General features: G+C 34.9%; 1 protein-coding gene across 2 annotated transcripts in view; it reads right to left on the reverse strand.

Moving 5' to 3' along the window:
• Positions 1-2,209: 2,209 nt before the first annotated feature.
• GXYLT1 (glucoside xylosyltransferase 1) overlaps positions 2,210-27,294 on the reverse strand; it is a 61,656-nt gene continuing 36,571 nt past the window's right edge. For both annotated transcript variants that reach the window (XM_055247901.2, XM_055247902.2), the window contains 4 exons: positions 26,655-26,906; positions 18,428-18,551; positions 17,961-18,133; positions 2,210-8,352 (listed from right to left, as the gene is read on the reverse strand). In XM_055247901.2, coding sequence (XP_055103876.1) covers positions 8,191-8,352; positions 17,961-18,133; positions 18,428-18,551; positions 26,655-26,906 — 711 coding nt within the window. In that variant the 3' untranslated portion in view covers positions 2,210-8,190. The remainder of the gene's footprint in view (positions 8,353-17,960; positions 18,134-18,427; positions 18,552-26,654; positions 26,907-27,294) is intronic.

Raw genomic sequence — 27,294 nt, forward strand, 5'->3', positions numbered from 1 at the left:
ATTCTTCTGCCTCAGCCTCCTAAAGTGCTTGGGATTACAGGTATGAGCCACCACATCCAGACCACAAATAGTTTTTAAACTGTTCAAAATATTTTAAAAATATATATGGAAAAGAACCTTGAAGTAACATTTATCAGCCACACCAGTTTCACAAAATCACGTATTGCTACCTACTAGGTTGGTGCAAAATTAACTGCGGTTTTTGCCATTAAACGTTAAAAGGGCAAAATAAATAAATAAATAACTTTTGCAAGGACCTATTAGTATGTATCAAACTGTAGAAAATTTCACTTTTAATTTTAAAAAATCTAACATTTATTTTGATGCTTACACTACAGTTTTACTCTAATGTTCCTTCAATCACATTTAAGCAAAAAATGAGAAACTGGTCCGTTTCTACCTCCCCTATCAAGTTAAAACTCATTTACTTACACTTTTGTACTTCAGAAATGTGTCGTCATCTCTACTTAAGGACACTACTATACAATAATCACAGCTATGAAGAATGAGGTGGATCTAATGTATTAAGATGTGAAAAAAGGCAAGTTATAGAACAGTGCATAAAGCAGAAACTATTTTACAGCCACATTTGTGTGTTCCTGTACGTACACGTGCATAGCACAAGACTGGGAAGAAAGATACCAAATGTTTTTCAGTTGTAGATGGTGAGGAAGTTCTTTCATATTTCACATAATATACTTTTAACTTCTGTACTTTTTATTGTTTCAATTGGGACATTTTTTAATTTACAAAAAGAATTTTAAAAACATGACAAAGATTGCCAATAAATACATTTTCATCACAAGAAGCCATCATCTCCACAATCTTTTAAAACCTTTTATGATTGCGACAAAAAAAGTATAAAAATTAAAGTATACAAAACTGAAAACCGTTCGATTGTAACATTACAGAGACTTATTTTTTATTAAATTTTCTTTAGTACACATGATTCTCATCTTGAGACAGGGTCTGGCTCTGTAGCCCAGGCTGGAGTGCAGTGGCATGATCTCGGCTCACTGCAACCTCCGCCTCCTGGGTTCAAGCAATTCTCCTGCCTCAGCCTCTCAAGTAACTGGGACCACAGGCGTGTGCCACCACACCAGGCTAATTTTTGTATTTTTTGTACAGAGGGGAGGTCTCACTATGATGCCCAGGCTGGTCTCAAACTCCAGGGCTCAAGCGATCCTCCCACCTCAAACCTCTCAAAGTCCTGGGATTACAGGTGTGAGCCACCTTGCCTGGCCTTACAGACCTTTTTTTTTTTTTTTTTTTTTTTTGAGGCAGAGTCTTGCTGTCGCCAGGCTGGAGTGCAGTGGCGTGATCTCGGCTCATCACAACCTCTGCCTTCCAGGTTCAAGCTATTCCCCCGCCTCAGCCTCCCAAGTAGCTGGGACTACAGGCGCATGCCACCACGCCTGGCTAATCTTCTGTATTTTAGTAGAGACGGGGTTTCACCATGTTGGCCAAGATGGTCTTGATCTCCTGACCTTGTGATCCACCCGCCTCGGCCTCCCAGAGTGCTGGGATTACAGGCGTGAGCCACCATGCCCAGCCTACAGAGACTTTTAAAAGCAAAACTAGTTCCTGCGATGGAAAAAGGTGCTCTTCTCTAGATCTGAAATTTGACCCGACTGAAAATTATAGGAAATACTTGGGTCAGTAAAACAACACATGGTCTGTTGCCCACCAAACAGCTATCTTCCAAACTCCCTATGAACTCCTACCCACCAACTTCATCCAGAACCTGGAAGTTGTTCCCCTTTTTCTGAGCAGCTATTCATCAAGGGGAGGTCATTCTTAATTTCAAGGGCAAATCTTCATGGTCTAAGCCAATCATAGGAGCTTTATTCCCTTTGAAAAGTGATTGCTTTGGAGATAATACACATTTTGCTGTGGCCACGAGAGCAAGTGAATGGGGGCAGGTGAAATCTTCCTCTTATAAAAAAGAAAAAAAAAAGATATTTCAGCCTCTTATCATCCACCACCTGGAACCTTTGCGGTCACTTTGGAGCCATAAGGGGAGACATCAGACTCACTTGTTGAGAATGGCAGTGAAAGGTAGAAGGTACTAAGGCTCTTGATGACACTGTTCAGCTGCTGAATTAGCCAATCTAGGAACCGCCCTCCACCTAGACTCCTGGTTCTCAAGCACCTCAATCCCAAAGATTCTACAATTGTTTTTGACTGTTAAAATAATCCAGACACAGAATTTGAGGAAATAAAACGTTTATTGAGTAAATGTTTATTTAGTAACAGCAACACATAGTTTCTCAAGAAGAGGGTGAACTGAAAACTCCTCTAAGGCAGGACGAAGCAACTTTCCATTATTCTTAGTTTAGACCAGAATCTTTAATTTTATATTCTCCTTTAATAACTGTCAAAATACACCAAATACTTAGAGGAAAATATTCACAGTATACCAAAACATTTTAAGATAAAGAGCAGTGTTAAGAGTAGTATTCTCTACATACCACAGTATACAATGATGCCTTCCTGCAGGTTTAGAACTATTACTACTCAAAATATTAATACATTTATGCAAAATGATTGGGAAAATTGAAATACCTGCAACCTTTTCCAGTTTCTGACTTCAGGAACAGGCACAAACCACCATCCTCCTCACAGATCTTCTGTTACGGCATCCATCAAAAACCACTGGTCCAGCTCTCAAATATTGATGACAATACATGTGATGCATGCGTGCTCTGCTAAGTTTTGAACAGATAGCATATTCTATAGCAATGCTCAAGCCCTGGATTATTTTTGCCTGACAAAAATAATATTCCAATATTCCCTGAAGAGGTTTTATAAAAACGTTGAAAATGGCTGTTTCTCATAGTCAAAGCCAATTTCCCTTATTTTTTGAGACAGGGTCTCACTCTGTCACCCAGGCTGGAGTGCAATGGTGCAATCTTGGCTCTCTGCAGCCTCAAACTCTTGCACTCAAGCAATCCTCCTGCCTCAACTTCCTGTGTAGCTAGGACTGCAGGCAAACGCCACCACACCGGGATAATTTTTTTTTTGTAGAGATAGGGTCTCACTTTGTCACCTAGGCTGGTCTCAAACTCCTGGGCTCAAGCGATCCTCCTGCCTCGGCCTCCCAAATTGCTAGGATTACACGCGTGAGCCACCACACCCAGCCAATTTACTTTTTAATAGAATATACACTGTTGCATTCTATCTTCATGATTTTTTACAAGAGGTGCTATAGTGTGCTATGTGTGTAAATATTCAGATCCTGTATATAAACTAAATATAATCAAAGGCTCCACGTCAGTTCTTAAGTTTGATATTTAAATGTCTGACCAGGGACCCTCCAAATAGTATTCACAGTATTAATGGTGAGAGAAATTTTCATTTCTATTTTTTCCTATCTTTTCAAAGTCCCATTAAACATTTGAAATTACTGGTAGAAATGACGTGATAATAAATATTTTCTATTTAAAAGCTTGACATTGATTTGCAATCCACTTTAAACTGTTACATCCAATATGCTATTCTGTTTTTCTCATGAGTCTTTCATTGCTAGATATTTGAATAACATATTAATTTGTTTTTTAAAAAAATTTTTCTTGTACTATTTTTAGACTTCTGTCTTAAGTTTATATAATTTAGTTTGTAAAACCTAGTTTCATGTTTAATGAATTAAGAAACAACAACATCAGAACAGTTTAGCCAGACTTTAATAGGCAAAAAAGGGTTGCTTTGGCAATTTATAAAAGAATAACTGTTATAATACAAATCTTTATTTAATCTACTTTATTAAATATTAAAATGCAATAAGGCAATTATTGTTTTAAGACACTTGAAATTGCATTTAATAAATGGATAACTGGCCCCACATCTGACATATTGCACCCCTACTTTTCTTCTCTACTCTAAGGAACCAAAAAAATTATTTTAAAAAATAAATCAGTGGTCTTTCTAAAAACATCTCAAAGAGGTTCTGACTACTACTAAAGTATTTATTAAATACAAATATCTGAAAAATAAGACAACCAATAATATCTTTTAAGGTATTTCTGCTGTCTTTTGTTCTCTTAAATCTACTCAGAACGGTTCAACTGAAAGTATCCAGACTGAGGAATAAATAGGTGTAATTTATTGCTTAATTTGCCATCCAAGGCTGGACAGTGATTCCCAAACCTGGCCTCTCAGCAGTATCATCTGGGAAAACTGCTGCAACACATTCCTGGGCCCTCTTTAGACCTAATGAAGCAGTCCCCTCCACTTCCAACCTCCACTGGGGAATATGTAGTTAGTCTTGCAGTCTAACACTTGCGATGGCTAAAACGATAAAGTTAAAAAGGAAGATACTTGTATTTCCACAGGTCCTAGCTCACAAACTGGGATCCAGTGGCGGGGGGGGGGGAAAGACATAAAATGTTGAATTGGCACTAAATGATCAGTGAGTAGGGTGACTGGGAAACAATTCTAGTACTAACAAACCAAATACAGCAGGCCCTGCTGCCCCATTCCATGGAAGTCAGCACCTTTCCTGACCCCAGAGAGCCTAGGCAAGCAAACTGATGCAGCGTGAGGGCTACAACTCAAAAAGTAAATGTTTCCACACCATTTCTCTCCATCTCTACTTCTCAATTTTCCATACACTCATTCCACCTTTTCTCTTACTCTGCCCTTTACCTTTCCCATTCTTACTCCTTTCTCTTTCCTCACCCCTTTTCTCACTTCCTCTCTTTTCCTTCTTTTTTGATGTAGTTACATCATTCTTTTCTTCTCTACTTTCTCTTCCTGAAAAACTCTTCCTTACATAAACAAATTCATACTGGAGATCCACGTCAGAAAACATTCAGCCTGAGTAAACTGAACGCTCTGTACAGAAAACAACAGAACAAAACAGAACTTCAACAGTAACACTGGCATGGCATAATATAAACCATGCACAATGCTTCCAAATCCATTCTCTTTTCTGAGTCTCATCTTGTGAGGTTTGAAGGGTACACTGATTGTACTTAAAAACCTAAGGCACAGAGAAAGTTAAATAACATGCCTGAGTTACTAAGAGGAGAATCCAGATCTAGTTCACAATCTGGTCTTCTTTTCACTATACCAGTAACATCTGACTGGAGGCAAGATGAGAGAGCAATGAGTAAGCACTAATGTTATTTCAGGGCCTTAAAACCCTTATATATTATGAACTACTCTTCATTAGAAAAAAGTATGCGTTTTCTTAAAGCGTAAATCACAATATACATTTTTAAAGGTTTCCCAAGTTCTTTTCTACTTCATACAAATGAAGTTTGACTGCATTTTAAAGGCATCCCACTTTGGTAATACTGTAGCCCAGAGATAGTTCTGAGGTCAGAATACATAGACTCAAATAATAAATCATGTAATTTATATAAACTGCATAGATACACTATGTTTTATGAAAGACCATTTATATGAAAATGGAATACGTTCTCTAAGTTGTCCATCTATAATTTAACCTCTCATCAACTCCAAGAACTGCATTTCTTTAGAATTCAAAAGAATTACCTTGTCTAAAGATAAATTCAGAAAATTCATTTAAAAATTATCATACATACTTTGTGATACCTTTAATTTTAGGTAGAAACAGTGCCTAAAAGACAGCTTTCACTATAATTCAATTTATGGTAAAATGATCAATTAGGTCAGGTCTAAATAAACCAGATGAAGAACCTTCAAACTGATCCACAATGTAGTGTGTGTGACAGTGTAAATAAGCCACAACATGAGTGAGACTACAGCATACAGTCCAGTTGGATTAAACTGTGACCATGCTCTACACAAGTCCCAATCAATTAGAGCCCATGGGGCTGAGATTCTCCGTTCACTGAGGAAACTGTATCTTATCAAACTTACTAATATAAATTCATATCTTGTCATTAACCCCAAATGCTTCCTCTAATATTTCAAAATCACATTTATAATCCACCAACTGTGCCAAGAATTGTGGTATCCTAACTTCAACTTTCAAGTTGGCAAAATAATTTCCAGTGGTTCTCAAAGTAGCTAACATCAAAGTCGTCTGAGGTGATTGTTAAAAGCAAAATCATCATGCGACTTATATTCTCTTGATTCTAACAAACCAACCAGAAGATGGCATATTTGAGATAATCAGGGAAATTTGCTTAAGGACTGGCTATGAGATGAAGCCAAAGGACTGCTGCTGCCTTTGTTAGGTGTGATATCATGGTATCTACCCAAAGTGTTCACAGCAGTCAAATAACACGATGTCTGGGATTTTAAGATACTTAAGCAAAGAAAAAAATGACAAATGAAGCAAACATGGTAAGATAGTGGTAAGTGTCAGATCTGGATGTTGAGTACCAATGCACTATTCTAGTTTTGTATAATTTTTAAATCTCTTCATTAAAAAGTTTTTTTACAGACTCCCTCCTAGACACAGCATGCCAGAGTCTCCAAAGGCCCAGCTCAGGAATCTATTCTTAAGCTCCCAACAAGAATCTTATATAGTCAGGCAGGCAATGATCATTATTTGAGGACCATCAGAAATGACCTAATACATACCCTCCAAACTTCACATTTTTAGTATTTTCATTTTCTACTCAGTAAGTTCAATTTCACAGTTTCTTATATCCACCATGGCATTCTGCCAAGGAACTACAACTCGTGTTCTCTAAACCCATCTGTTCTAAGAATGTTGGACTGGTTATCAACTTCTAATGCACCCTGCTTAAACTTTCCTCTCTCAATTTGTCCCTGACTGAACTGCAGACGACAGAACAACTGTACTAACCATCTCTTTCTGCATATTCCATGTCTCTCCACAGAGGTCACTCTGTCTTCACAAAGCTAACTGCCACAATTTTCACAAGTGATATTTTTCCTTCATGATTTTCCATTTTCTACTTGAGCATTAAAATATCAGGGAGAAAAAGAAGATAACCATATAGATAATCATATTGTTGGTAAAATATGTGCCCCAGCATAGTATATGCTAAGTATTCAGAATCTATAGTTATATTAGCTAACAGGTCAAGAATGCCAAAGAAGCAATTTCTCAAGATTTAAAAAAATTAACTGTCTTAGGTGATATTCAAAAAAGGAAGATACGCACATCAACCCAATTAAAACCACATTTTCTATAGCTGGATGTAACAATCTTATTCCAAATCATCCACTTAAGTTGTTTAACTTACTTAAAGTAAGGCTCTAGACATTTGCTTCTTCAAAAGTATCTTGCAAGGCTGTTATGAGGTAGAAGACAAGTTTAAATGGACCACATTTTTCTACTCCATTGTAACTAAAATTACTACTCACAGGAAGTATATAGCTTATGCATTTTGGTCCATCACATTTTCCACCATCATATGAGTATACTCTTAAGGTTCTCACTTTATCATTAGCATAATATATTTTGCTTCCAGAATGCCCAGTAAAGCTGACATTTTTCATTTAAAGTGATAAAAAAAAAATTCCCCAAATATCTACTTAACAATCTTAGATCTGAGTTTTGGCAAGACAGTTTAATGCATACAAAATGAAACACTACATTTCTCACTCTCTCTCTCTCACACACAAACACGCACACACAGATTAAAACCCCAAAGTTTTCAGTATTTTTCCTCTACCTTGCACAGCTCAATTTTTAACATGCAGCTTACTTGTAATCTAAAAATAATCTTAAACGTGATTGTCATAAAAATATTTTAAAACAGAGATGAAATGTATAAAGGCACATATAGATTGTCAATGGTTATATCAGTTACATCACATTTCTTTAGAAACAGAACTGTTTCTGCTCCTGTAAACAAACTTTTTTCTCACACATTTAAAGTGAGGTTAGTGCTGACATAAAATTATTGCTCTACTCACAGTCTTGAGTGTTTGCACTGTTTGAGGTACATTTTCTCCATCTACACACCCCTACCACCACTCTTAAGAGTATGAGTCAACAGAAGTCTGCAGGTTAAAACCATTCAATAATATTTTCATCAATACTGGAATGACAGCAAGTAACATTACAAAACATCAGAGATAAAAAATGTTTCATTGTTGAGGCCTAAGATTTTAACTTATTCTTCATTACCTGAAAACACTGCTTATTTAACTTCTTTAGGAAAAAAAAAAATTATTCTGGAGATGAGTAATTCCTTCCTGAATACTTCATCCAAGACGATTCCTTCACACTTATCCTCTGATTCTTTGTCTTCATCCATTTGATTTAGCAGTCACCAAGAATCACTTTTCCTTTGGTGATCTGGCATAACGATCTCTTACACTTTTTGCTAGTTGTTTGATAAATATTTTGTAAATTTTTCCACAGTATGTATGCACTGTTTTTTGTAGTTCCAGTTCTAAAGGTTTTAATAAGGAACGGATGTTGTCATCTTCAAAAGAACACTAGAGAAAGAAAATTTTAAAAAATAAAAAATTTAAAAGGCAAAGGTACATATATAAATTCAATTATTTTCCAAACTTCTTCAATCAGTTTAACATGAACGATCTCCATTTTATGTCTCACAGAAATTAGATGTTTAACAAATATTTTCAATAAATTAAACAGAACTATTAACTCCCATTAAAGAAAGACAGCCACAGTAAATCTCCGGGGGAATCCTGGAGAACATGCGCAAGGACAGAGAAGACTGAAATACTGGTTAAGATGACAACCAAAAGCCCTACAAGTATCTGGACAAAACTAATAAAAGGTGGACTGGCTAAAAGAAGAGCTTTACCACACACCACACCCGCGTCCCACCTTTTAAAAACCACTCTGGCAATAATACTGCTGAGGCTGGAATGGAAGGAAATGAAGGAAAGGCATATGGTGGGAGGAATGCAAGATGATAACATAGCTCAGCATTTCCCACGGAACTCTAACCGCACAGAAGGATCCCAACAATAAACACATTTGAAAACTGCTAAATATTAGGCACTCTTCATGGGGACTCAGACTGGCACAGGAAAAAGTCTAAAAAGTAAAACAGAAAATAAATCTGTTGAGTGTTGTCTGACCTGTTTCTCCCAAGATATATTTTTAGCTAGAGTCCTTCTTTTACTATAAAATATACTAATATTGAGAAATATATTTTGGAAAAGGCTGTGGTAGTAAAGTGGAAATTATATGTAATCTTTGTATTTTCAACCAGGTATTCTGTGATTTAGTATTTTCAACTAGGTGTATTTTCAATTAGAAAGATGGGTGGGGCTTAAAAGTAGAACATTTTATATGGAAGTTGAAGTTGGTGAAAAACGCAAAATCACAAAGGAAATTCAGAACCAGAAATCTCCCAGGTTATCCCTAAGGTTCACTAGCACGCTGAGGGAGAGGAAATGAAAGCACCACCCCAAGCACACTTAGTGAGTCTGCAGGAAGCTACAGTCAATCTACAGAGAAGAGGATGAAGTTGGATGTTTGTTTAAACCATGGGTTTTGTCACTGTAGAGATGCAAAGAGATCCTAAACTTTGGCATCTTTTGAGCAAGAAAAACTGTAAGCATTAACTGCATAAAACCATCACCCTTGGAGTGATTTTTAAAAATCAACCACACATACTCAAGATAAACGCTAAAACTGTTTTGAAGATAAAAGTTTTAAAAAGTGGCGGGGAAACTTAGCCAGGAACAATGTAATAAAAATAACAATAGCACATAGAGTGCTTGCTACCTACATGCCAGGCACCATTCTAAGAGTTGTATATGACCGCACGTTCTCACTCATAGGTGGGAATTGAACAATGAGAACACTCGGACACAGGAAAGGGAAAATCACACTCGGACACAGGAAGGGGAAAATCACCCCACCTGTTGTGGGGTGGGCGGAGCGGGGAGGGATAGCATTAGGAGATATACCTAATGTAAATGACGAGTTAATGGGTGCAGCACACCAACACGGCACATGTAACAAACCTGCACGTTGTACACATGTACCCTAGAACTTAAAGTATAATAAAATATATATATATATAAAAGAGTTGTATATGTATTAACATATTTAAGCCTCATAATAACTTTATAATACAGGTAACATCTCCATCTGACAATGAAACAACTAAGGCAAGGAGAGAGGATTTTCTCATAGTTATAAATCCAGTAAGTGGTTAAGCCAGGATTCCGTCCCAACAGTCTAGCTCCAAAAGTCCATGCACTTAATTAACCACCAGACAGCACTACTTATCCAAACATTAAGCAAACAACACCATGCCAAGTCAGTTCAAAAATCCTGTTGAAGGACGAAGCTCAATGAATGGTGGAAATCTGGGGAAAGTGCTGTATTGTAAATAGATACACAAATTTTGGGAGGTTAAAAGTGTAGCCAGCTTGAAGAAGGTAAACTTCATCAAGTGATACTGTCAAGAAATATTTCAATGTGCACAAAAAACACTTGAACAACTGGTTGAGTGGTGGAAAATTATGGGAAGCCCAAATTACTGTGATCGTTATTTTTACTATATGACAATAAAATGAAAACACCATGAAAGCATTTAAGAATAGAGGAAGACTATTGATTCCCAGGAGTATGTAGTACTCGAGATTTTCTTTGTCTTCATGTGATTTAAATCCCAGTGTTTGTGGTTAAAAAATGTTTTCTTCTTCACTGGAAAAAAAAAAAGCCATTTGATGAATATTTTCTTAAATAAAAACAGTGTCTCATTAGTTAGACCTCTTTCTGTCCATCATATGAAAAAAGCAATTTGACCTTTAAGGAAGAAGATAAATTTCCAAAATTTCCACCTATATAAATATAGCCTAAAGACACTGCATTCTGCCATTTACATAATCTGCAGTGCCTGCGTATTTGTGCAGTACATAACCTACATCTAGGTGTCCCTTTCCCAGAGGCCACACGTGCCCTTACCTGACTCCAGACTTCTTTTCATACTATATACTATGCCTGACTTGTCCTTACCTTTTCTTCTCTGCCTTATCATCATCCTTACAGCTTAGTTCAAATGTCAGCTCCTTTGAGAAGCCTTTCCATGTACAGTTAATCATTCCCTCCTTTCACTGGCACAGGACCCTGTACACTAATTTTTAGGAAGCTCATGCTTTATACTGTCAGTTGAACGACAGGAAATAATAAGGCTGTGATGACCACAATTAGGCAATTTGAGGTATTTTCAAAAAATTGTACATCTTTGAAAAATACAGGAGAATGGCAGTTCAACAAATCCTAAGTGTTAACTACATGCAAGTCAGTACCATGGGAAGGAAAACATTCATGACTGCTTTGCAGAGATAGTTATGCAAATATAAGCAAGGTGTAAAGTAAATCAAAGTTAACAGAAAACATCAAGAAATATAATTCAGAGTGAAATGCGTGACGCAGAAAATACCTTATAGAGCCATAAAATGTTTTGTTCTGATTTTGAATTTGCAATTTTTAAACAATATTTTTATTCACTCAACAACTAATATTTAACAAATGCGCATGGACTATAAAAACAGATTTGCTGGCAGACATAGCCATGAATTCACACTTTAAAGATGGTTCACATTCTTTATAATTCATACTGTTCACTGCATTCCATGGCTATGACTAAGCCTCTGTCTGAAACTTGCATAAATATCCTTGTCTGAATACAATTCTTTTAAAAATTACACTTCTTACTGAATTATAGATAAGGAAATATAAAAACACGAAGCAGGAGCACCATAGAAGACAGATTAACTTCATTAAGTTGAAAAATGAATAGATGTAAGCTGTAGTTAACACAGACCCAAAACAAACACAAAAGATAATTAATCATCTGAAATCCTCTTAAAAATAAGATTTCTTTTTAAAAAATCAAGTGTAATTAATCAAATTAAAACTATTACTCGGATTTTTAAAGGTACACACTTATAAACCAAAGAAAAGATCAAATAAAACCAGGGAAATTTAACTCCCTAATAGATTTTTTTAATACTCAAAGGAAACAAAGGAATCTCAATTTTTATAGGAATGCATTTCTTTTCTATCCTGCAAAGTCTCAGAACCCCATAAGCACTTTTCTTCATTTTTATCACCTTCTGACAACCCCTAATAAAGCATTATTAAAATACAGTATTAATTTCTGAAGGCATACAAGGTCTGCTACATTAAAATGAACATCAACACTAAATTTTATAATTCATCAGTGAATATAGTCATACCATGATAAACTGATTGTTTAGAAGCTGTATCTGTCAAGTTTATCGGACAAGAAACTTAGCTAATAATACACTAAAACTGTAGCCTACATACAATGCTGTTAGCATTTTGTCTACCACCAAGTTTAAGAAACAGATTTCTGGGAGAAAACTTTAATTCCTTTTCATGGCAGATCATCACCTTAACATGGCATACCACCTCCACATCCACTTCATTTCGGCCCCTGCTGACTTTCATCCATCACTCCAGTCACACTGAACAGATGGATGCCTGACCTCTCCCTGGATCTTTTCACAGCCTCTGAACCTTTTTCTTAGGCAGTTGTCAGCCCAGACTGCCTCCACCCACCTGGAAAACTCTTACTCATTCTTCAGGGCCCACTTCAAAAGCCTCCTCTTCAAGGAGGCATTCCCTGGCCCTTCAAGGCAAAACTGAGACACTCTTTCACAGTTCTAGAACAATCTCTGTCACCATGGATTATAGTGAAATGTTTTTATTCTCACTGCTATTGATGAGGCTATATAGATCAGAGGATTTCAGTCACTAACAAATAATGAGAACCTAGTAAATGGGGGTCATCAGCTTTTCTCCTGACCCCCACATTTAAACCAAAGTAGCACTTCTATTATTTGCTTTGTTTCCACCCATGTAAGATTAAACAGTGTGGCAGAACAGACAGCATACCTAAATGAGAGTTGAGTGATCACATGTATTAATACTTCTTCCTTAGTAGCAGTGAAATAGCTAACATGGATAGTGATACAGCTTGTTAAGTAACAGCATAAATCCAAACCTCCCCTGGATTTGCCCCAAGTTTTGGACCTTAACATTCACAGAGATCTGGTTCACGCATCCACCTAGAGGTATACGAAGTATTAATCATGTCCCCCATCAATCCACCCCAATTACATAAAAGGGGACTAATAAGAAGAAGAAGAAAAGAGAAAACGGACAATTGGGGGATGGGGGAAGAGAGGGGCAGTATAATTTTTTTCCAAACTCATTATAAAGCAAATGCTTAAAAGACAAAACTTTACTTATAAAAGCAACAAAAAGATAATACTTAAGCATAAACAAGTTATATTCAAAACCTGTAGCAAAAAAAACTGTAAAGCAGGGGTGTCCAATCTTTTGGCTTCCCTAGGCCACACTGGAATAACTGTCTTGGACCACACATAAAATACACTAACACTAACAATAATGAGCTAAGAAAAAAACACACAAAATAAATGTCATAATGTTTTAAGAAACTTTATGAACTTGTGTTGGGCCACATTCAAAGTCATCCTGGGCTGCATGCAGCTCACTGGCCACAGGTTGGACAGGCTTGCTATAAACATTCCTAAAAGACAAATGTAAAGACAGCCCTTGTTCTTGGTTAGGATGTCTCAACACCATCAAAACGTTAGCAGTCCCTAAGTTAATATATGAAGCTAATAAACTCCTAATAAAAATATCAATTTTTTTGAGATGAAGTTTTGCTCTTTTTGCCCAGGCTGTAGTGCAATGGAGCAATCTCGGCTCAGTGAAACCTCCATGTCCCAGGTTCAAGCGATTCTCCTGCCTCAGCCTCCCAAGTAGCTGGGATTACAGGCACGTGCCACGATGCCCAGCTAATTTTTGTATTTTTAGTAGAGACGGGGTTTCACCATTCTGGTGGCCAGGCTGGTCTCGAACTCCTGACCTCAGGTGATCCACCCGCCTCAGCCTCCCAAAGTGCTGGGATTACAGGCATGAGCCGCTGTGCCCGGCCTAAAAATACCAACACGTTTTTAACTTTTTAATGGAGTTGATACTTATGGGAAAATATACAATAGCTAGGAAAACACTCAAAAAAACAGGCTATAAAGAGGGAGTAGTCCCATCAGATATTAAAACCCAGCAAAGCGCCTTTATAATTAAAATAGTGTGGTATTAGTGTACAAATGAACAGACCAATGGAACAAAACAGAAAATTCAGAAATTACAAATGGAATTTATGATAATGTCAGTATCTCAAATCTTCTGGTTAAAGACAGCCTTTTATTTTATTTTATTTTTTAGAGACAAAGTCTCACTATGTTGCCCAGGCTGGTCTCAAACTGCTGCTGGGCTGAAGGAGTTGCCTGAGCTGGTCTTGAATTCCTGAGCTTGCCCACCTTGGCCTCCCAAAGTGCTAGGATTACAGATACGAGCCACTGCGCCCAGCGAAAGATAGATTTTTAAGTAAATGGTGTAGAGACAAAAGGATAGCCATTTGGAAAAGAGTCAAATAGTATCTATTCCTCACCCAATACAAAAGAGTAAATAAATTCCAAACACAGCAAAGGTCTGAATGTAATAAATGAAACAGCATATGGGTGAATTATCCTATAACCTGTTCTGTAACCCAAGTGTAGATTGGAAAAAGCTTTCTGATTACGACTTTAAAAAAAAAAAAGGCGGGGGGGTGTTAGGCTAGGTGTGGTGGGTTATCCTGGTAATCCCAGCACTTTGGGAGGCCAAGGTGGGAAGATTGCTTGAGCCCAGGAATTCAAGACCAGCCTGAGCAACATGGCAAAACCTCATCTCTACAAAAAAAACACAAAAATTAGCCAAGCCTGGTGACATGCACCTGTAGTCCCAGATATTTGGGAGGCTGTGGGAGGATCAACTGAACCCAGAAGGTCGATGCTGCAGTAAGCTGTGATCGCACTACTGCACTCCAGCCGGGGTGACAGAGCATAACCCTGCCTCAAAAAAAAAAAAAAAAAAAAAAAAAAAAAAAAAAAAAGGGTGAGGCTGGGCTTGATGGCTCATGCCTGTAATCTCAGCCACTATGGAGGCTGACGCTAGCAGACTGCTTGAGCTCGGTAATTCAAGACCAGCCTGAGAAACACAGCAACATCCCCATCTCCATAAAAAATACATAAGTTAGCCTGAGTGTGGTGGCACGTGCCTGTAGTACCAGCTACTTAGGAGGCTGAGGTGGGAGGATTGCTTGAGTCAGGGGACAGGTGTTACAATAAGTCAAGACTGTGCCACTGCACTCCAGCCTGGGTGACAGAGCAAGACCCAGTCGTGAAAAAAAAAAAAAAAAATTGATAAACTTATTACATGAAAAATTTTATACAAACTGAATGGCATCAAATACCATAAATAAGTCAAATTGGTAGAAAAATATTCACAATGTATATCACAGGAAAAGTACTAATATTCCTAACATACAAAGAACTTTTAACAATTAAAGGGAGGAGAGGGCGAGAAAGCCCAAACGCCCTCATGGTAATAATGATGGTTGTACAATTCTGCAAACATGCTAAAAGCTACTGAATTATACATCTGAAATGGGTGAACTCTGTGGTATATAAATTATGTTTTATTAGTTATTTTTTAAAAACCTATAGAAGAATAGGCGAAATATTTAAAAGAAAATTCACTCCCCAAAAAGATATAAAAATATTTCATAAATATATAAAAAGATTAAACTTCACTTATAAGAGAAATGCAAATTAAAACTACACTAAGATACCATTTCTCACCCATCAGAATGACAAAATTTTAGAAGCTTGATACTAGACTCTGTTGATGAGGATGCGGGGAATAGACTGTCTCACAAATCATTGGTAGGAATACAAACAATCCCTGTGGAGGAACACAGGTAATAATTTCAATCCAATAATCCCACTTCTAGGAATTTACCATGAAGATTCACCTTCCAACAACACAAGTATATATATATATATATATATATATATATATATATATATGCACACATATATATATATGACACAGCTAACTATACATTGCTGCATTATTTATAATTCAAGCTATTGGAAACTACCAAAATGTCCAAACATAGAGAATGGTTGAATAAACTCTGGTACATACATAAAATAAAGTACCATACAGTTTAAAAAAAAATGAGGAAAATATCTCCAGAATATTTTAAATATAAAAAGCAAAGAATGAATGAAGATATACACTAAGCTACCTTTTGTGTAAGAAAATGGAAATTACAAAACATGCATACATCCGCTCATCTTATTGAAAACACAGGAAGGATAAACCAGAAAACAATGAAACTGGTACCCGATAGAGGTAGGGGGCAGTTAGGATGAATGGGCTAAGATAACAGGTTACATCTGAGTAAACCCTAATTCTGACTTTGTGAAGTATATTAATATTCCCCTATCAAAAAAATGCAATTATATCAACAAAGATAGTGGAAAAAAACTAAAACTGAAAGCATACGGAAACGAATGAATCCAACTGTATTTCAAATGAATAAAATAATCACACTGAAAGATCGGAAAAAATGAACTAATCCAAGTAACTTCTGAATACAGTATTGAGTACACACCCTTGTCTGGGAGCATGGGAGAGGAAGAGGAAGGACTGAAAACAAATCCTAAGCCATTTTTAGTAAGCTGATTTGGGGGTGGAGACAATGGTATGAATGGAACATTTCTGAAATTATTTTAAGTGATTGTAGGATTAAGCAAATGACAAAATGTGTTGATGACAGAAGTCAGGATTCTAACTGGGGAAGAAAGGAGATATAATAGAGAGTAGAAGAAAGCAAGGAAGAGTCTTGGAAGAATGGCATGGAATTAGAGAATCAGGTGTGAACACATTAACATCATGTGTGCACGCTTATACTTCCTAGCTCTGCCACTGAAAAAGCTCAGAAGCAATGAGACCCTGGTAGCAATAAACATGCCTAACATCCAGAGCCTACTAAAGGGAACCAGAGCTCCTTTGACAGATGACTAATTTCAACGGTAGGGCAGGGAAAGTATAAAATAAACCTGGAATATTTTGTTGGAACAGAAAATAAAAGAGGTACTCAAAAAAGTGATGAGGACATGTAAAAGGGGCACAAGAAGTAGCCAGTGGGGCTCCCAATGGCCATATCTGGAACAACTTTAGCATCAACATAATTAGAAGGAAATAATGAATTATAAATCATTGGAGGAAAGTAAGTATCAAAGGGGTCATACTGATTATACAAACATCAATATATGTGCCAAAGGGAGGGATCTTCCTTATAGACACATGCCAAGTGTCAAATGATGTATGTGGAAGGAGTGCTAGTGTTGAACAATCATCAATTTGCAAGTAACATAGTGAAGATTGTTTTGGGCAAGAACCAACGATGGATGCTAAATCTTGTAGGAAAATTTTAATGAGAAGCAGAGTGTTTATTACATGATTTTAAAAGGTTCTCCCCATAGGCTGCTTGTAAGAGGAAAAATAACTACACTATGGAGAAAATAAACGATATTTTGACTGACTGACCAAAATCAACATCACCAGTGAAGGGCAGACAAAGGGGACTATGACTATGAGAGCCTGAGAAGGACACATCACCATCTATACAGTATTCTGAGCAGGCATGTATATCCTGAACCTAATCGTAAGGAAACATTAGACAGGCCAAAATGAAGAACATTCTAATAAAAAAAGGGGTGAAGAGGCTCTACTGTCCAAATATGCCAATGTCATATAAGACAAAGACTGAGAAACTGTTCTAGATCAAAAGAGAGTAAAGCCATATGGATGGCAAATTAATGTATTCCATCAGTATTAAATTTTCTAGCTTGACATATATACTGTGGTTAATAAGAGAGTGTCCTTATTCTTAGTTTAAAAAAAAAACTAAAGTTTTTAGGGGTAAAAGAACTTAATGTATGCAACTTACAATCAAATTTGAGTTTTCTGAAAAAACAACTACATTGTTTTCAGGAAAAAAAAATGTAGAGAGAAAACCAACGACAAAGCAAATAAGGCAAAATGTTAATAACAGATGAGGCTGAGTGTGTGTAAAAATTCTTTGTACTATTTTTGTAAACTAACCATTAGCTTGAAAGTATTTTCAAACAAAAAGTTAAAAAAAAGAAAAGGCAAATCTTACATTTCTCAGTGCTTCATAAACAGCTCTAAATGCTGGTTGCTTATCATCATGGTAAACACCTCTGTTCCCATGAAGAATAAAGATTCCTTCTTCTTCTGCTTCTTGGCAATTGCTTCCATATATACAATGATCTGGTCGATAATTCCATTGACACGGAAAAACAAAAAGGCTTTCTACATAAAGAAAAGACCAAACAATGAAGCAAATACCCCTAATTCCACAGATGTAACATTATGCAAAACTTTCAGTTAAAAAATACAGCTCTTACAAGTAAGAATTAATGAAAAATGTTTGGCATTTAGATCTCTTCCAATTAAAGCAAAATTCAAGAAAAGTTTTACTCTGTCTTAAACATAAATAGCAATAATCATTAATATAAGACAGAATCAGATAAGTGCCTGTTTTCCTTTTTCACTAAGTATTATCTGTGATTTTTTAATGCAAATAAAAGGAATTTAAATAATTACCTGGATTATGAAAAAACATGATATTCAACAGATCTTGATCACCCCATGTGATGTTTAGTTTGTATTTTTTAAGCAATGGCATAAGTATATCTCCCCATTGTAGTCGTACAGTTGTCATATCATTCTGTTGATAAAAACATTCAAAAGATCTTCAGACTTTCAGGCTTAAAATGGCAGCATGATGACAGTTCCTCATTCTTCCCACAGCAACCATTACAAATCCACAAAGAGAAATGCAAACTCCTCACAATATCAAGTGATATTTCTAACCCTAAATGTGAGAAGGGCTGTACAGTAAAAGACAAAATAACAAAAGGAAGTTGTATGTGGCAGTGATAAAACTAGTAAGTCAGGAAAGAAAGCGAAAGTAACTGTGTCCTTATCTTAAAATGAAGATAGTTTTGGTACCTATGACTGTGCCTACATCAGAGTTGTTGATGATTAAAATTGTTAATATATAAATTTAAGGTGCTTGGAATAGCACCTGACACGTGGTAAATATTCAGTGTTAGCTATTATTATTTTTTACCACGATGGCTATTATTCTCAGATTGATTTGCTTAACTTCTATAATTGGCAGTTCAAATAGATCATTTTGAAATTGATAAATCAAATTTAAAAATGCATACACAACTAAAGTTAAACACTAAAAAACAATATGATTGACAAAAATCAAGGCTGCAGAGGGAGTGGGGAAGATGAACAAAGAAGCAGAAATGTATGAGTTTTGTGTCTACTTGTAGTAAAAAATTCTCACAGAGAACTGGCCTTTTTATGATGGATTTTCCTATCCAAAAATATACTATGTCTTTCTACTTATTTAAGTGTTATCTTATTAAATTTAAAATATATATATATAATATATGTGTGTGTGTATATATATGTATATATCCTGCCAATTTCTTTCAAGTTTGTTCCTATGTATGCTATTTCTTTTGAGGGTCTTCCATTTTATATTCTAAAAGGTTGCTATTTGTACATTAGAAAACGCAAGCAAAGAATTCTGTAAAGAGGCACCATGAATGACATATAAAGTCAAAGAAGATTTGCTGAGGAAAATAACTGGGTCCAGTCTAGCAGATGCATGCAGTCCCATAAACTCTCACCGTCCCAGAGGGAGGCAAGTTAGGACTGGCATCTTTGGCAATATTAAGACTGCACTCCAAGAAAGAGACCCTAGTCTCCTGATGCCTCTCATACTACTGAAGAGCTGACAGATTCACCCAACCCATTTTAACAACTGTAAGCTTTGCTATCAGAAATACACCCTGCTAGCAAAAGTATTTTCCTATTCTTGGATATCAACTAATTGGCATATCAACACTGTTTTCAGGAGAAGACCATACTAGGCTACTTAAGAACCCCTGGAGTCAGCCAGCACAGTAAATGGTTTGACTCTCCTTTTAAAAGCAGCAATTTCTGTATTTTAATTTTCAACTCAGCCAAATTAACTATATATCCTTAATGTTTATAGTAGTTTTAATAGGTTGAGGTTTTCCAGGGATATAAATATGTTATGCAAATAATAATTTTACATCCTAATTTTTATACCTATTTCTTTCATTTGTGTAATATGGGGGCTTGTTATTCCTCCATGCTGAGAACCATTATTTAAATATTACTTAGTAGTTATGATGCCAGGCACAATGGCTCACGGCTGTAATCCTGGCACTTTGGGAAGCCGAGGCAGGCTGAGCAGTTGAGTTCAGGAGCTCGAGACAAGCCTGGGCAACACGATGAAACACTGTACCAAAAGCACAAAAAATTAGTCACGCATGGGGGTACACGCCTGTGGTCCCAGCTACTTGGAAGGCTGAGGTGGGAGGATCACTTGAGCCTGGGAGGTGGAGGCTTGCAGTGAGCCAAGATCATGCCACTGCACTCTGGCATGGGTAACAGAATGAGACTCTGTCTCAAAAAAAAAAAATAGTTATGGTAATATTAATAGATATCTTCATTTTAACTGGAAAGCTCCTACTGTTTAGCCATTAAGCACAATGCTGCCTTTTGAAATGAGATAAAAATATAATACTAATAATCTATCAATTTATATTTTATGCTTTTTTAAAATAAAAAAGATACGGAATTTAATGCTTTTTCAGATACTGAATGTAATGCTTTTTTCTTAATGCTCAAAACTTGTTATTTGAAAACCCAAAGTTAAATATTTAAGGAAACAAGTAACTGAGTCCAATGAGAAGCTGGTGTTGGAAGGGGTAGAAGTCAATACCGGGCCTTTTAGATCTATGTGACTCGGGGACTATCCAGAGTAAAAACCAGTATTCTTCGTAGTGCAGTTCACATAGTGTGCTACTATGTAAATTTTTTCTATGTCTTCAATAAGATTAAGTAATTAAGTATAGAAATTAAGAGTAAGATTTAGAAACTTTTACAACAAGTTAATAGTTTTATGTCTACTTAATATATTTCTCTAGTGATCTATCTTTTACGAAAGTATTAGCTCATAACACACTGAAAATTTTAAAAAAAATCTTTTGCCACAGTTTGAGAAACATTGTTATAAGCCATTTTATAATTTATATTAAATTCAGTGACGATATAAACAATCTATCCTTTAAAAAAGAGAAGACCAGAATTCATGAAAAAAAAAATCCACATACTTAAATTGATCTGCTACAATTGATTATCCTTGTGTGAAATTTCTTAGAACACAGTAAATAGTAATCAGAATTTTTTTAATCTGGAAAATGACTAAAACAAGTTTTACTTAAGGAAACAATGTGAAAAGGTAACTCTTAGAAATAAGTCATTGAGTATGTTAAGGAAATATTCTTAGGATCTGAAAAGAAAAACATCAATTACACAAGGACAAAAACCAGCAACACTTTCAACAGACAGAACTGGTGGAGCCCTTGTACAACACCATGTTAAAGTCTTCACATGATTCTATCTATTCAAATATACACAGAAATATAGATACATATTTAAATTTTAAAAACCAATATAAATCAAATATATATATTTGAATATATGTCTTACAAGAAATGTACCTATTCAAAGAACATCAATGAAATACAAAATTAAGAGTTCAGTGCAGTCTTGGGAAAAAAATAAAAAGGGAAAAAAACCTTAAAGAAAAAAGTCCTATTAGAAAACTATTTGGAAAAGAAGCGATAACACTAGTATTATTTGCTAATGATATAACCTAAATTATCCAAGACAACCAATGAAAAGCTATGAGAAATGAGTTGAATAAAGAGGCATTACATATAAAAGGAGTTCAAGTCAATAAGAAAGAGAAAATCACGAAGTGGGCAAAGGATATGGGCAAGCAGCCATTCACAAAAGAAGAAACAGAAATGGCTATAAATTATAAGAAAAGATTTTTAACCACACCAGTAGTATAGTCAAGAAAATACAAATTTTAAAATATATTTTCAGCCATACAACTACATATCCATACTAGGTACACACAAAAAAAGAAAATAAAATCATCCATTCTCCACATCATACACACATTAAAAATGTGATTATGTCTAATGACACAGAAGTCAGTCAACTATATATTTACTAAACGAAAAAAGCTGAGGATGTATAAAAGAATCCTATATCTAAATGCTAATGCACAGGTATGCTTGTTTCAAAATACTTTTTTTTTTTTTTTTTTTTTTTTTTTTTGAGACAGAGTCTCACTCTGTCGCCCAGGCTGGAGTGCAGTGGTGCAATCTTGGCTCACTGCAACCTCCACCTTCTGAGTTCAAGTGATTCTCATGCCTCAGGCTCCCGAGTAGCTGGAATTACAGGCACCTGCCACCATGCCTGGCTAATTTTTGTATTTTTAGTAGAGACGGGGTTTCACCATATTAGCCAGGCTGGTCTAGGACTCCTGACCTCAAGTGATCCACCTGCCTCGGCCTCCTAAAGTGATGGGATTACAGGCATGAGCCACTGCACCCAGCCTCAAAATACACTTTTTAAAAGGTCCAAAGAACACATAGCCAGGTTTACAGTGTCACTCTGGGTGGAGGCATGAAAGTGTGGAGAGATATGTCAAGGGGAGACCTGTCTTCTTATTCTACATACAATTAATGTTTTGAATCTTTATAAGCACAATTTAGTTTCATAACATTTAAAACAGAAAACTGTAGTTCTAATTTTACAAAATTTAGCAAACCTATGACCAAATACATGTTACATAAAGATCAATTAGTTTCATTTTTTAAATTAAGCATGCTTTGAAAATGAATGGACTGTCATTATCAGCCTGTCCTATAAATACATATAAAATTAAAGAGCATTCACATTATGCTCCAACAAAAAAGTGGGAACTCATCAATTCCCAAAGATTAGTTACTTCACTTTAAAAAGTTCTACCCCTTTGGCAAGATGTTCGTTGTTATTATTCTGCTCTCATAAGCTATGTACTAACACAAGAAAACTCTTCTATCACATACATCTTACAAATATGTAAAAGCATTGTATCTACTTCATACAAAGTGTTCCCTTTTCCAGTATTTTTCAATTTATTAATGGCCTAGTTTCTAAAACCATCTGACTCTCCTTTGCTAGCAATTATCAAGTTACTACTTTATGTCAGACACCATGCTAAATATTCTTAATATAAAGCTGTATAAAAGACACATCCTGCCCTCAGTAGGTGGAGCAAACAGACAAAAAAATACTTTACAAAGTAATATATAGAAAGCTGAAAGGGCAGAGTAAACAAAGAAAAAATTCCCACCATGTCTAATTTATACTCTTTGGTTTTTTCCTAATAAACAGGAAAAGGTTAAGAAATACAGTAATACATTTTTTAGAAGGAGAGAAAATAAATACCCTACTAGGGATTCAACACTGCAAATATGATACTGCAAAATAGAATGTAATCGTTTAACCAATGTTATTCATTATCTAACAAATATACAATTATGAGATTAAAAATTATGATTTTTAAAAAAAAATTTAAAATTTAAAATTAAATAAATTTAAAATTAAATATTCATCTTTATATTAATTATATTAAATTAATATTAAACTAATATTATATTACTATTAACATTATATTGATATATTAATTAATATATTAATATATTAATTAACATATTGATTAATATATTATATTAATACTAATATTAAATATTTAATTTTATATTAAATTTATTTAATTTTAAATTAAATATTTAACTAAATTATTTAACTAAATGATAACTAATTATTAAATTAAATATTTAAATATTAAATATTTATTAAATAAAATAATTATTTAATTAAATAATTATTTAATTATTAAATAAAATAATCATTTAATTAAATAATTATTTAATTATTAAATAAAATAATCATTTAATTAAATAATTATTTAATTAAATAGTTAATTATTAAATTATTTGAATTTAAATTTTTTAATTTTTTTTTTCTTTTGAGACAGAGTCTCACATTGTCACTCTGCAGCTCAGGCACTGGAGTGCAGTGGTGCAATATCAGCTCACTGCAACCTCTGCCTCCCTGGTTCAGGCGATTCTGTCTCAGCCTCCCAAGTTACTGGGAATACAGGCATGCACCACGATGCACAGCTAATTTTGTCTATTTTTAGTAGAGATGGGGTTTCACTGTGTTGGTCAGACTGGCCTCACACTCCTGGCCTCAAGTGATCCACCCACCTCGGCCTCCCAAAGTCTTGGAATTACAGGTGTGAGCCACCACATCTGGCCCTATTTTAACTTTTTAATATACATAACTATAATACATCAGGTTTGAAATGAACAGCCATGAGTGTTAAGAACCAGGTGACAGCAAGGCAAATAAACTATGACCTTTGTCCTAAATTTTTATTGTGGCTGTACATGGGTTAAGAACCATGAAGCAACAGTCGTGGATCTGTATAAAACAGTTTGGAAAGTAATTATAAGTAACTCAGTTATATTGCTAAATTTCTAAAATTTAAGATCTAGGCTAGAAACTGTAAAACTGGTAGGAAAAACCAAGACAATGTTTGCTATAGATATAGAGATCAAGAAAAATAAAAATATATGAGAAAAGGAATTAACAATCAATAAATTTTGTAGGACCATCTCGACAATCCTAAGTATAATAAAATATTTGAAAACAAAGCAAATCTGAGTATGTTCCCAAGGAGCAAGAATAGGGTTGTTTGTAACATAGGAAGAGTAGGTGTGAAGTAAATTATACCTGCCAATCATCTTGTGTTTTTTTCATAGTCATTAACGTGCAGAAGAAAAAAAGGTTTGAAAGTTTAGAAATTATTCCAACTCCCATAACTACATCTCTAGGTAGCTTAGAACATGTCACAGAAAAAAAAAAGAAAAAGGGAAAGGGAGAAACTATTAAAGCATTTATGAATGATATTTAAATAATAGGTAAGTTAAAAACAGTAAATCTGGCCAAGTGCAGTGGCTCACACCTATAAACCCAGCACTTTGGGGGTTTGAGGTGGGAGGATCACTTGAGGCCAGGAGTTCAAGACCAACCTGGGCAACTCTTTTTCTGCAGAGACTGTTCTCTACAAAAAAGTAAAATAAGAACAAAATAATTTTAAAAACAATGGATTTGAACTATATAGCTATTTTTAAGTTGTAATCAAATGGTATTATCTCTATAGTTCTTTGCAACACTAAACTATTAATTTCACAAATTTCAAATGCAGTTATTGAGAAGTCACTTTTTTTTGCAGATAATCTTACAGCACCATCTTCTGGTATAAGATCACTGTGCATAGTCTAACAATCAGAAAATAACAATCATGTTACTATCCTATTTTTATTATATTTAGTAAAACTTTACAGTACATGAAATTTAAAAATTCAAGATAGAATAACAAACTTGGTAACAAAGAGAGATGTTCTCTGTTAAACAAGAGCAGAGGTTACTAACACTGGGCTTATTAATGCAATCAGTTGTGGGAGACAAAACTAAATTTAAATCAGAATTTTAAAAAGATTCAGAAAAGGGAAGGCTAAAAAAAAACACTAAGTTTACATCTTAAACTAAGTTTAAGATCAACAGAATAGAAGAGTGACAAGTAATAGCTGTCAGACTCTTAAGACTGAAGTGTTGGCATATGGTAATGACTACAGCAGTACTGATGCCTATACCAAAGGTAAGAGCAAACAGTTCCAAATGAGGCAAAGACTTAAATCAGACATGTAGAAAGAATAAATTCTGTTCCACCAGATACCATATGAAAAATACACGACAAAAACACATACATATAAATGTACACATATACTCATATCATAAAAGACATGATATCCGTTAATTTAGTCCTAATGAGATACAAAGGAATAAATAGTAAGTCTATACCCCTAGAGGGTATAGTGTTTGCTCAGAAGTCACTGTTTTTAGCTAACATTTTACTGCTTACTTCATGTCAGGCTCTACTAAGAATTTTCAACAGATCGCTTTTAAATTAACTTAGTTAAGTCTGTTTATTATCTTATTCAGCTGAGAGAATTTATACTTGAAAGTTAACTAAATGGCTAGTAGTTAAGTACTGCACAGGAGGCAAAGCTACACAGAAAGCCAGTCTGATTCCAGAGCAAGCAAACTACAGTGACTTGCAACTTAGATATACAGCTAATCTACATGAAACTGGTAAATGGTAGTACATACTGACGTAGTCTAAATGCACACTCAGATAATTTAAATAGTCTGACTTTTCTACTGACCCCACAATTTGAAAGACTGGAAACACGCAGGAATTTTTAAAGTTAACTTCCAATAACACCATAATAGCTAACATTTACTATGTGTCAGCCACTGTTCTAACTCATTTACTCCTCACAAAAGTCCCAAGACATTGTTAGTGCTATCATTTCCATTTTACAGGTGAGAACAAACAGGTTGCAGAGTCTATGCTCTTAACTGCAACGCCATGTTGTCCCTAAGGTATATCATAATTTAGATTCTACGTATTCTATGAATGTACAACTACAAAATAACATCTGCTTCCTGGAATGGCAATCTAGGGAGAAGATGTTCACTACTTAGGGCATTGTTATTTTACTTCATTGTCATGTCATCTGGTTTGACCTACTGTAATGCTCTGTTAAACAGAATAATATAAACACACTTCTAGATAAATCTAGATATGTAGATTCTTCTAATGTTCTAGATTATTCTAAATAGAAAAATTCTTTACAGTTCAATTTAGTTTCTAAGAAAACTTAGTTTTTAAGAAAACTAAATTGAAAAGCAAACATTTAGAAGGTTTTTAGAGAAATGTTAACTACCTGTATTAGTGACTTACCTTGAAATACTTCCTTCTCATTCGAGTCATGTTCATCAACATAACTCCAGAGTTTACTCCAGTTTTTCCATAATATGGATGCCTAGCAAAGCGATTATACCATCCTATTCGAGGTTCCTCATGTTCTGGTGCCATTGCAGCAATTTGTGTGGAATTAAATTTCTTTAGTAAAGACCAAATATCATCAATTGGTCGTAAAAAAAGGATATCAGTGTCGACATATAATAGTGAGTCAACTTCTTTCAGGATTAACTACAAGGAGAGATATTTGAATGATTAACTATAATTCTATTTTTAAAAGAAACATAAAAGCACCTCTAATTTTGTAAGATACACCTGAGATTGGCTAATTTATATTATTTTATTTTAAGGCAATCTTTCCTAAATCTGTCATTTTTAACAATAGCATATATATAAAGATACTATGCTAACTTCATATTAACTTTCAGAGAAGATATGAAAACAAACCAAAACAAAATACTCAATTATAAAAATTGAGAGAATAATATGAAATCTTCAAAGATCAGGGAGGAAATGTTTTTCATAATGGACAATAACATTAACTTAGGTAAATTTATATCTTGAATCCTAATTTCCTGAGATAAATACAGAAATACACCAATACAAATAAAGATCTTCT

Source organism: Symphalangus syndactylus, chromosome 17 (assembly GCF_028878055.3).
Source record: "Symphalangus syndactylus isolate Jambi chromosome 17, NHGRI_mSymSyn1-v2.1_pri, whole genome shotgun sequence".
In the NCBI taxonomy this organism is placed as follows: Eukaryota; Metazoa; Chordata; class Mammalia; order Primates; family Hylobatidae; genus Symphalangus; species Symphalangus syndactylus.